The 13147-nt window shown below is 33.8% G+C and overlaps 1 protein-coding gene across 1 annotated transcript; it reads left to right on the plus strand.

Annotated features, from left to right (window-relative positions):
- The first annotated feature begins 2937 nt into the window (after window positions 1-2937).
- On the plus strand, window positions 2938-9858 carry IMD2 (isopropylmalate dehydrogenase 2). The gene is made up of 11 exons (XM_085747563.1): window positions 2938-3174; window positions 3264-3393; window positions 3483-3594; window positions 5457-5532; window positions 5710-5798; window positions 6054-6140; window positions 7286-7402; window positions 7535-7642; window positions 7785-7838; window positions 7923-8075; window positions 9446-9858. Exons 1-11 carry the CDS (start codon window positions 2964-2966, stop codon window positions 9524-9526), a joined length of 1218 nt encoding a protein of 405 aa, XP_085603689.1. The 5' UTR covers window positions 2938-2963; the 3' UTR covers window positions 9527-9858.
- The last annotated feature ends 3289 nt before the right edge of the window (window positions 9859-13147 follow it).

Consider the following 13147-nt stretch of genomic DNA (forward strand, 5'->3'; position numbering starts at 1 on the left):
AATAATGGGTAGTCAAATACCCGTTTATTATACCCGTGGATACCAGTTTAGCTACCCGCTCCATACCCGTGACGGATTTTACCCACGGGTACCCATGGGCATGGGTATTTTTGCCACCCCTAGCAAAGGCAGATATTAACTGCAATTTAGTACCACATATATAAATCCTTTCACATGATCTACAACAAAGGTAGATAGTAACTGCAATTTAGTATCCATTCCTTTCAGGTGAACAAACTTCTGAATCAGACAGATAGTTGAATGTCTCTCTACTTGATTTATATCATTTTGCCTTTCAGTTTCAACGTATATAAATCATTTCACATGATCTACAGCAAAGGCAGATATTAACTGCAATTTAGTATCGAGTCCTTTCATGTGAATTATACGCACTTTTAAAAACTTGTTTTAAAGGAGAGATGTTCAAATTACGGAATATTACCATTCTTAGTAAATTTGAGAATGAAGTTCGCATAATCCAAATATTTGTGATGCATGTTTTAAGGCATGGGGTTCAGTAACGTATTTTGTAAAAAAATTGTTCCGAAGGAAAAATGAACAAATTAATGAATATTGCACAAAAATTAAAAAACTTTATCAAAATATTTATGAAAGCTTTATCAAGAGCAGGAAAACAACATAAATTACATAATAGTTAAAATTATAAAAGTGAGCGCTACTGTCATAGAGTTACCAAAAAGGGATTAACACCAATATTTACATGACACAAAATGAACGAAAGAAACACATTAAACTCTTTAGCGTCTTGTGTAGGAACTTGGTTATTAATATTTTGACCGTTAAAAAATAAAAAATCTCTTTGACATCAAAAAAGTAATATCAACTGAGCAATATTCAGTCTCTTCACATATGCTTAGTAATATTCAGTCTGAAAGATTACATTGAAAGGATAGATGGTAAAATGACGGATAATTGTGAATCATTATAATATGTCAAAATATAAACCTTAAAAACCATGAACCATCAACTTAGTTTTAAATAGTTAAAAATAAAAAATTCTAAAATAGTTAAAAGTTTTTAAAAATATAAAAATTGGAATATAGTTAAAAAAATTGGTGAGGTAGCACTCAACCAAGCAACACTAAAAAAATTACATGCATTAGCGTAACAAAAAAACAGACAGACGGACATAAAATATTACTCTAAACGTTAATGTGTGTATATATTCGCGAGGTTGAAGAAAGGACATAAAAATATTTGGGATCATTAAATGACATCGTGAATAAAAATATTTGTGAGATTGTGATGATTAAACGATATTGAAATTAAATATATAAGTGATAAAAAGATAATAAAATTCCTTTGAAAAAAAGGTAATAAAATTAAATGGAATCTCCTTAAAAAATTAATGGAACGGTTAAAAAAAAGTTAAATGGAAGAAAAAAACATAATGAAATATAATATTAAAAAATAAAGAAAAAGTTCCCGGCGTGAGTTGAAAAGAGGTGCTTGTGAAATAAATTGTCGAGAAGTAGTTTTTTAAAGTAACATTCAACAGCTTCTGGTCAAAGCTCATTCCATTCAATTTTATGCGTTCAAAAAAAGTACTTTTTTTAGTAAGTAATTAATTGATATTGTATTCGGCCTAACTTCTCCTTAAAAATGTAGAGAAGTTTGAAAAAAGTCGGGTCAAACGATACCTTAATCTCCCACAAAGGCAATGTAGAAGCAATTGAATTTGGGAAAAAAAATTGAAAAATAGTTAAAAATATAAAAATTGGAAAATAATTAAATGTTATTAAAAATATAAAAATAAGAAAATAATTAAAAAAATTAGTTAGGGGCAAAAATGGAAATTCATAGGCCAAACCTTAAAAAAAAAAAAAACTTGTCGAGAAGTAGTTTTTTAAAGTAACATTCAAAAGCTTCTGGTCAAAGCTCATTCCATTCAATTTTATGCGTTCAAAAAAAGTACTTTTTTTAGTAAGTACTTAATTGATATTGTATTCGGCCTAACTTCTCCTTAAAAATGTAGAGAAGTTTGAAAAAAGTCGGGTCAAACGATACCTTAATCTCCCACAACGGCAATGTAGAAGCAATTGAATTTGGGAGGAAAAATTGAAAAATAGTTAAAAATATAAAAATTGGAAAATAATTAAATGTTATTAAAAATATAAAAATAAGAAAATAATTAAAAAAATTGGTTAGGGGCAAAAATGGAAATTCATAGGCCAAACCTTAAAAAAAAAAAAAAAAACCACTTCCAATAATTGAATTACCAAAATGCCCCTCATAGGGGCAAATTGGTAATTTCAAGGGGCATTTCCTTTCTTATATATATAAGTAGATATTGTCCCCATCATTATAATCATTAACAAATATTTCCTCTAATATTTAAAATATTTAAATATTTGGTTTGACTATGATATACTTCCTCCGTCCTCTTATATAAGCACATTTTGTTTTTCAGACTCTTATGATGTTGTAGTTAATGTCTTAATTTATGTAAGAGTGTTTATTTTAGGTATAAATGTATCTCAAATAAAAATTATTTTTAATCAAAATCACTTTTAACTAAAATCAATAGTATAAAAATAATTCTATCAAAATCAATTATCACCGCTATAAAACGAACCACATGCTTAATAAGTTGAAAAGATGCCTAACCATCAAACACATGCTTAATAATTTGAAGGATGCTTAGCCAAGCCAATTTATATAGAGACAAGACAAAAGAGTACCAATTTTCACATGCAAAGGTCTAATCCATTTGCAATTTTTAGTAGCTACAAGCTTTAGCTTTACCTTCAGTGTGTGTGTGTGTGTGTGTGTGTTGATTGAGAAAACAAACACGTACAATAAACACACATAATAAACACACATTCAAATATTCAATTCAACAAAAAGTACTTTTTTAGTTTACAATTTTACCCTTCTCACTGACTCATTCACTTCCACACCACTGTTCTCTTCCGCAGAAACCAAATCACTCACACACAAAAATGTCAACTTCTTTGCAAACTCAACTCTTCCACCCAAAACCCTTTCATTTTCGCACCCACTTATCATCAAAACGAACCTCCGTAAGATGTTCGGCCACCGTCCCTTCTTCAAAACGTTCCTACAAAATCACTCTCCTTCCCGGCGATGGGATAGGTCCTGAAGTCGTATCCGTCGCTAAAGACATTCTTCTTCTCACTGGATCCCTCCACGGTAGGTACCCAACATTCATTGCTTCCAAATTTTCATTCTTTTTTCAATTGGGTACTCATTTCTCTATTTATCTTTTGTTTTTGAATTAGGGATTAAGCTTGAGTTTCAAGAGAAGCTTTTGGGTGGTGCTGCACTTGATGCTACTGGTGTTCCTTTACCTGATGACACTCTTTCTGCTGCTAAACAATCTGATGCTGTTCTTCTTGGTGCCATTGGAGGGTACTTAACTTATCTTTCTTATCAATTTCAATTTTTTTTGGTTTTTTTTTATGTGGTTTGTGTAATTGTTGTGTTTAATATTTTTGAAGATATAAATGGGATAAAAATGAGAAACATTTGAAGCCAGAGACTGGATTGCTTCAGTTACGAGAAGGGCTTCAAGTTTTTGCTAATCTCAGACCAGCGACGGTGTTTCCACAGGTAAATTTTTTATCTTACTGCATTTTATCATTCTTGTTGTGGTAAGTAAAGACTTGTCCTTTAGCATGCTTTGACTTTGATAAACAGGTAAGTAAAGGCTTGTCCTTTAGCATGCTTTGACTTTGATAAACAGTCTAATTAAGCGCTTACAGCATAACTGCTTATAAGTGCTTATGTATGATCAAAAGATAAATTGAAGTCGAAATGTTTAAGCTATAAGCTGTTTTGATAAGTTATCCTGGAGTACTTTCTTAGAAAAATTAGTTGAGAACAACTTATATGATTGTAGATCAAGTCAAAACATTATCACCGAATTGGTTATGGTCAAAATCAACAAGCTTCAAATAAGAAATGGAACAGTGGTGGGCAAATACTTTAGCATGCTTAGGTATCGTGGGGGAGTTGTAAAAGGTCTGTACGTAGGAAGGAGAGGCCATGGATAGTGGGTTGATAGCAAAGTGACAAGTCAGAGATACTAGCGAGAATTGTTTTGTACAGGGGTTGTTTTTTGTGTTTGTTGGGTTTTTCTGGTCGTGCGGGAAGAGTTATTGTAGGGGAGAGTCGAGATGTATCGGCCAATATCGCGGTTCAGTTGCGTTTAATCCAATGGTGGCTGTGTCAGTATAATGGCAGCAGGGTATCTTAAGTACAGTCATGATAGAGGTCAGGCTGTGCAGAATGTGCAACCTCTTCTTCTCTGTGCTTTGAAGTCGAGGCAGTAGCAGCAGTGAATTTGGGAGTGCAGGTAGTAGAGGGAATAGGGATTCTTTTGAGCTGCAAGGTCAGATCAGGAGAGTAAATTTGCCATAACAGTGTTTGGTTCAAGGCGAGGGCATGAGGTGGACCTTCTTTTGACAGTGCAGAATTTTGTTTCAGTTTAATGTAGTGGTTATCCGAATCTCGGAAACGGATGCTATTGGCAGATTAAAGGGTCTGGTGTGGAGGGTTTATCCTCGGTATCTTGGAGCGGAATGACCACCTGTTGTTCTGCTTGGGGATCAACCCGTGCTGTTTGAGATGTAAATCCCAACCTTCTGAGCTGGTGCAGCTTAGCTGCTAACTCTAATGACTTCTGCAGATTCCATGTTTTCACATCAGAATGGATTATAAAGTGGTGGAGGAAACTAAAGCGATGGTGTGGAGGTGGATAAAAGCTAGAGTTAAGGGGTTATGGCATATTGGAGTGGAATGCATGACCTTTAATTTGTCTGGGGCTGATTATGAGTAGTTGAATATATTTTCTGGTGCTAATGGTCGAGGTGAAATCTGATTCTGCAGGTTGTGTTTTCTCTCTGGGGTGTTTTTGAGTTTGCTGGTGCCAACAGGAAGTTGTTGTGCTAACTCAAATTCGGATGAGGTATTTTAGCTCTTGGTTAGTTGACTTTTAGAGTTAACGATGAGTCAAAATTTGATTGAGGGTTATGTGGCGAGGATACAGATTGGGTGTGAGCTGATTTGGATTTGTGCAGTGCTCTTTGGCATGTGTCAGTCTTTGGGTTTGGAGCGTTTTAGTATTTTCGATGCTTTTTGTATTCTATTGTTGGCTTTCTGTTATGTTGCTGGCTGTTGACAATATCTAGTGACTGATTTTAGCTCTCCTAGATATTGTTGATTTCGGCTTTCAGTTTTGCTTTTTCAAAAAAAAAAAAAAAAAAACTAAACTTATGGGCATGTCATCATATGCTTCCATGAGCTCTCCTAAACTGTCTCACAAGTGATTATGTCAGTATAAGTCAATTCAAACAGAACCTTAAGGATATAGTAATAGAATGGTTTGAGAGGTTTTTTTTCTTACAATTTTTTAACGGTTTTCAGTCTGTCTCTAGTGTGCTTTTGATTTTTGTTTGTTTATTCTTTTGTAGTTAGTTGATGCTTCAACTTTGAAGAGAGAGGTTGCTGAGGGGGTTGATCTCATGGTTGTAAGGGAATTAACTGGAGGTCTGTCGTGTTCTGACTCATTCTAGTTTTGTTGCACTGGATTATTTTTTAAAGAATGTCATATGATCTTAATAATTAAAATTTTGAATATTAATTTTTCGTTCATTTCATTTGACTGTTAATATGGGAAGATGATTCACCTGACCGAGTCTTGTTGCGATCCTATTTGTTGTTCAGGTATCTATTTTGGAAAGCCAAGGGGCTTTGGTACCAATGAAAATGGCGAAGAGATTGGATTTAATACTGAGATTTATGCTGCACATGAGGTATCTTGCTATTACAAATGGTGGTATGGGTTTCCATAGGATCTTTAGTCCCATTTTTGTTTTTGATATTGTTTTTATGGAATTAACATTGTCTAGGAGGGGGAATAAGAGAAATTACTATATGCATATTTCACTGTTTTATTGGTAGTGATGAACTTTTTCTTGTTTTCTAGTGTTGCTTATGTATCGACTATAATTACTTTCTATATTATTTCTGTATGTATGGTTATCTGATGAGTGACATTTGTATACCAGATTGACCGCATTGCCCGTGTTGCATTTAACATTGCTCGGAAGCGTGGTGGGAAACTTTGCTCTGTTGACAAAGCCAATGTTCTAGAGGTAATTATCGCTGGATTAAGCTGTGAAAACTTGCTGTAGAATTTTGCTAAGTTTCTGCTACTGCATTGACTCGTGTATAGAAAAAAAAGTCATAGCGATTGCTTCCAAATGAATCTGCCCTTGTTTGATGTCCTGTAAAGATTGGTGTTAATCTACATTTTCAAAAATTAGAACTGAGCTGTATGCCTTGAAGTGCTTAAACTTGTAATTGTGAAAATCGAATCATGCTGCAAGAGAATGCCTCTTATTTGTTTTTTCCTTGTTTGATATTCTGTTTAGATTGGGTGGTCCGTAGACCTTATGATGAGGCAACTTCTTTATGAAGCTACAACACTCATTCTGTTGATGTTTTTGTGTCACCAAGATATGCAAATTTTTATAGATCTATTTTTATCAGAGTTTTTCTACTTGATACAAAGTTAAGTGGTGCGAATGCATGAGAAGAGAGAGAAAAAACAGTAATCAGTGGAGAGAAAAAAAAATTCCTTTACAAATGAGACCAAAAAGGTATAAATTACTTTTTGTACCATCCAAATTGACATTTTCCTAATTGTGGATTGTTTGTGCTTGTAAATATGACAGCCTTTAGCTTGGATTTTATGTTTTTTTGTCGTTGCTTGATAACCACTTGGTCATGAGATCCGGTGGCTTATTTTCTAAAGTATGATAATGTAGTATGATTTCTAATGCTTTGCTTTTCTACAATACACAATTATTCTGATATTTCAAAAAAAAAAAAAAAAAACACAATTATTCTGTTGATAACTAACCCATGGTGGGAATGTATATGATATTTATTTTTCAGTAAGTCTTGTTTTTCTAAGCCACTTCTATCAATTCATCAAAAGCTTGGCAATACTTGAGAAAAATCTTCGTAGATGTCTCACTTGTGCCTCAAGACTAATGTTGATGATACTGTACTGTGATAGGCATTAGTTAGTCCTAAGTACTTATTCAAGAAAATCAATAATTGATCAACAGAAATTGTATAAAGGTCTTTGTGTATTTGTAACCTTTATGTGAAAAATGCATACCCATTGAATAATTAAGACTTGTGCATGTTTTGGCTTCTTTAACGGACAAGAAGATACTTTTGACAGATTTAGATCCATTTACTGCATGCTAACCACATCTGAATTCACCAGGCATCCATGTTTTGGAGGAAAAGAGTAGTGGCATTAGCACAAGAATATCCTGATGTTGAGCTCTCACACATGTATGTCGATAACGCAGCAATGCAACTTGTTCGCTATCCAAAACAGGTCCGCTTATTGAATAAATTAACATCACCCCCTCTTTGATTTTATATTTGGCTATGCTAATTTATACTCAGACGAAATTGTCTCAAGGATGGAAATGCAAGTACTAAAATATGTAACACTGAAATTTTGCAGTTTGACACTATTGTAACGAACAACATTTTTGGCGACATATTATCTGACGAGGCTTCAATGATCACCGGAAGTATTGGGATGCTTCCTTCTGCTAGCCTTGGGGATTCGGTACGAAAATGAATAATCATAATAAGTTATAATACAAATAATGAGCATGTTTCTCAAGTTTGCTTGCAATAGTTTGTGTTATGCTAGATCCATGCAGTATTATTGATTTCGCTAAAAGTTTACTGGATTATTATTGGATCAGGGACCTGGACTTTTTGAACCTATACATGGTTCTGCACCCGATATTGCCGGACAGGTTGGTTTCTTCTACTTCTGTTCATTAATTTCCTTCAGGTAACATGCGAACAACTGCATATTTATTATCTGTATCTATATACAGGACAAAGCAAACCCATTTGCCACTGTTCTTAGTGCTGCTATGCTTTTGAAATATGGTCTTGGAGAAGTAGAGGCTGCTGAAAGAATAGAGCGTGCAGTTCTCGAGACACTGAACAGAGGATTTCGAACTGCTGACATATATTCTGATGGAACAGTAAGCATTTACCTCCTTATATTTGGTTCATTGATTATAAAAACTGGTATTAGAAATGGTCGTTTACTCATTATAACTCCCATTAGAGCATTGCTTAACTTCTTTTTGATGGGTCTTACCATGTTTCATAAAGTTTAACACATTGTTATTGCAGAAAAAAGGGAGTTGTTCAAATTCTGCTATGCTACAGTGCTGTAGCACTGCTATAGCTGCTATTTGACAACATTTTGTACTAAATTGCGTATTGTGGAACAATAACAGTTTGTTAAAATTCCGCAACGCCTATACTATAGCCGCTATTTGACAGCATTCATTTAACATCTCAAGCAACTTTCCATACAATGACACAACTTTTTAAAAACCTAGAATGGGTCCTACAATTTAAAACGGTGCAACTCTTGAAAATTATATTTAGAGTCAGGATCCGTTGACACCAGGTGTCAACGGATTCGTTGACACCAAATCTCAACCGTCTATTTTTTTAATCTAAAGGTCCATAATTAATCCACCCTTCTATTTTGTGCGGATCCTTTCTCCGAATCATACATTAGTATTTGCACTTGATCAATAAAAAACTCAGATCGTTAATCATGGCTGCTTCGTGATACTCCTTATTTTCTTTTGGAAATTTTGTTAGGCCTTCCCCACACACCTGTTGCTGTTACTATTGTCTTTCAAATTTTGTGATAACGATGCCAATTGGAGAAGAAGGTAGTCAATATAAAAGTATCTTGGATGTGATTGCTTCCATTTTTTTAGAATTTTAGGTGTTTAACCAGCATTGAAAAGTAAATTAAAATAATCTCAGGGTAATATCGTTCAAAATCAATTGGATGTAGAAACTAATTTTATGGTTTTTGGTAAAAGGGAACCTTTAAATTGAATTGCTGTCAACCCTCGTATTGACAACAAAATCATGAATTGTGTTGTGATTTGATACTTGAGATCGGTGGAGAATACACACTTTCAGGCTTGGCAGAATTGAAGACGATGAAGCTGGGAATCAAGTGAGAAAAGAGCAGCTTTGTAAATTTAACAAACAATTATGAACCTTTAGATTAAAAAAATAAATGGTTGAGATTTGGTGTCAACGAATCCGTTGACACCTGGTGTCAACGGATCCTGACTCTTATATTTAATGTTGAGATCAACAGTTTTTATACATGGCTGGCAACTAGATTTAACCTGACGGTGATACTCTTTAAGAACCTATTCTTAAGTTTAAGAACCCTAAAAACAACAACTCCTATCAGAAATGCTCTCAATATTCAATAGTGAATAATGATCGTTCTCATAACGAGTGCTTTGAATGTGTGTTGGTTACATATTTTTCTGAATAAACTTGATATTTGGATTGTGTGTTAATGCAGAAGCTTGTAGGATGCAAACAATTAGGTGAAGAGATACTGAAGTCGGTTGAATCTCATGTTCCAGCTGCTGCAGCAGTGTGATTTTAAGACCAACTCAATATATTTTTAGGGCTTTGTTTGTCTTGGAGATCAATATGAGTATCTAAAGTTGAAAAGCTATCCCTATTTTTTTTTAGAGCTTTGGCTTTCATATGCGGTTTTGTATGTTGGTTTCAACACCCAACCCATGTACTCTCCAAACTTGAATTGAACCTGGGGATTATTAGTTAGGTCCCCTCACGACGCATGTTATATAATAGCGGAACAATGATATGTAGAGGTTGGAAATTTTCACTCCCATTCTGAGATAGAAGCTACTTGTGACAAATCCATGGGGATATTCCAAAATTTAAAATGTGATTTGAATTGTTGTATTTTGTCTTGCACAAGTATCTAGTCTAGTAGAATAGTTTGCAGTTGATATGAATATAACAAACATGGATTCCCTGCACTATTAATGCTGGGCAGTTTTCTATCTCAACCGTCTAATCTAAATGAATGTTGGAGATCGCTTAAAATTGATTTTATTGTTGTGTAATTTGAGTCGTTCGATCTCAAATTGACAGTGAGATTGTTTTTGCGTGTAAATTTGTGTTTTTACGACAGATCCATTTTATTAGTTAATGAGATGTATCTATTAAGACCATATTTTATAGTTTATACTTAATGAGATGTATCTATTAACATGCATCTTGTGGTTAATTTTGCTTTAATGTTTGTTTTCAAAACTCGCATTCCATGTTTTTTAATATACTTAATGTCATGCATTTTAGTTGGTATTTGTTTTCGTATGTAATGTTCTTCTAAATCTTTTGGGTCATGATCTAATATTTTGGTATGCTTTATTTTTGCATCATATTTAGTATAATCATATTTGGCAAGAGGCATCACAGTTCAAGTGGATCAAATGGAAAGAATGCACTTGGTGTTGGGTTACAAATGGCGACTTCTGCCAGACTTTGATTGATGGGTTTTATCCCGAAAAATGGCGACTTTAGCCTGTGGTTCGATGAATGGCGACTTCCGCCTATGGTTTGATTGATGGCGACTTCTGCCCGATTGGTTCATTGATGGGTTTTATCCCGAGAAATGGTGACTTCTGCCAAGTGTTTGATTGATGGGTTTTATCCCGATTAACGGCGACTCTTGCCAGTGGTTTGAAATGGCAACTTCTGCCTGTGGTTTAATGAATAGCGACTTCTGCCTGTGGTATGATGAATGACGGCTTCTGTCTGTGGTTTGATTAATGGCGTCTTTGCTTGTGGTTTGATTAATGGGTTGTTACCTCTTCAGCGGTATGTTTAATGGGTTGTTACCTTTTCAGTGGCCTGATTAAGGAGTTTGTAACCTCTTCAACAATATGATTAATGGGTTATTACCCCTTCAAGTGGTATGATTAATGTGGTATGATTAATGGGTTGTTACCCCTCATTTGGTTTGATTAATGTGTTAAAATGAAACCTGTTAATATGATGACAACGCGGTCTTTGTTAAAATGTAATGTGTTGCTTTGATTGTTTTGAACTAAATTTGGTTATTGTTATTGTTTTACTAATTAAGCAATCTTTTTCAAGACACCATACTTATTTTGTTCAACCAATTATAAGGTTTATCCATACCCTATAAAATATAGGAAAACAGAAGTAGAGTATGTTTCAAAAACTGGCCGGCATTGTCAAATTTTCCATTGTTTTCCAACATTCATTTACATTAGACGGTTGAGATAGAATACCGGTAGTTCTCCGTTTGTTTTCCATTGTCAAATTTTTTTATTTTTTCTAATAGAAGGCGAAATTGAGAATTAGAACACCTAAGGTCTATTTTGATTTTTTAGTTTTAAAAACAGAAAGCTGTTTTAAGAAACTATTTTCAGAAAGATGCATTCCAAACAAGTTTTATCTATTACTCCACGTCATCATACCCTTACCTTCCCACACCTTTAAATCCCTCTTATTCTCCTTTGAACTTCAATCCATCTAATTCACAAACCAAAAAAAAAAAAAAAAACACTTTCTCTTAAAAATGGAGGGTCTTGTTGCATCTGAGTACACAACCGTAGTGCAATACAAGAATGACAAAGAAAGTTCTAATATTGGTTCTTTGTTCTGCGTCGCCTCATTTTCCTATTCATACATGAAATTTTTGGCTGATGATTTTGGTCGGTTTCAAACATTTGCTTCTTCTTCTTCTTCACCGTTCTCCAACCCTACAAATTCTACAACGCAAATCCCATCTTCTTCAGGTGAAGATGTTCGATCTCTGCGCCGCCGCTTGACAAATTCAAATAGAGTTTCAACATAAACACAACTTCCTGCGTTGTTTTGTCTTGTGGTGATTGAATGAATCCATATTTTACTCTTTAAAAGTTAAGTGTTCTGTTTGTTGTAATTTGCATATGCAAGCGTGTGACCAACCAAAAAAGAGGAGTCATACGCTTGGATAGTGTGATTGGTATAGTTGCTAGCATTGTGCTATTGTAAATATGGGTTCTGATGCATGTAAAAATTATGTGTTTCATTGCCAAAGGATCATAAAATACTATAATAATAATAATAATAATAATAATAATAATAATAATAATAATAATAATTTATTATTATTATTATTATTATTATTATTATTATTATTATTATTATTATTATTATTATTATTATTATTATTATTATTATTATTATTATTATTATTATATGTGTTTTACATGGGAAAAATGGTAAGTGGAATGAAGGATATGTTTCTTGGCCTGAGGGGTCATATCATGGAAAAACAATGAAAAGTTATACTGAAATTAATTACTGGTTTGTTATGTTTGGTAATTTAATTAGTCTTTTTTTGGTCCATGGTTGATTTGAATTTATTTACCGTTTTCTAGGGTGGTGGTGGATATTTCTTATATTTTTTTGTTTTGGTATTTCTTATATATCATTTTTGGGGCATTCAAATTGCGGGGTTCGTAATTAGAGAATTTTTGCTCTATACAAATAGGGACAAGAGTGTGTGTATATAAGAGACAAAATGAAGATTAGCAAAAAGAAAAGAGACAAAGTGAAGTAAATACATTTGATTCATGCTTGTTTGGTATCGCTATAAGTTTGACAAAATCACAATTTCAATGTAACTTTACTAGTGACCTAACCCGTGCGTCGCACGGTTAAAAATTTTCATTTGGTTGACTTTAAATTAATCCCAGCAGCGCATCATCCAACAATCCAACCATTAATTCAATACTCACACGACAAAAACAATCCAAAACTAAAATTCTAAAACTAATATATTGTCTCCGAAAATAAAATATAGTCCAAATTCAAGCCATGTATCTCACGCACATGTGCAAAGCAAACCAAACAACAAACAACGGATTTCGACGAATTAGCTAAGAAAATTAATTGTCATAAAGATGATTGGGATGAAAATAAAATCAGCAAAATACAATCCAATATAACCAAAATAGACTTCAAATTGCATCAAAAAATATAAACCACCAAATGTTTGAGACGAAGGTAAAAGCAAAAGTTACAGCAATTCACAACAGTACATAGAAAACAAATGTTACTGTTATGGATCGGTCAGAAGGCCAATTCATTGATGACGCGTGGACTAAACGTCCACCAGACTAAGACCAGGACCGGCCCAACACATATTGAGGCTCAAGGCGAAATCCAAAAT

The sequence above is a fragment of the Medicago sativa genome, chromosome 2 (genome assembly GCF_051527215.1).
Source record: "Medicago sativa cultivar Bolivia chromosome 2, Bolivia_mono, whole genome shotgun sequence".
NCBI lineage: Eukaryota > Viridiplantae > Streptophyta > Magnoliopsida > Fabales > Fabaceae > Medicago > Medicago sativa.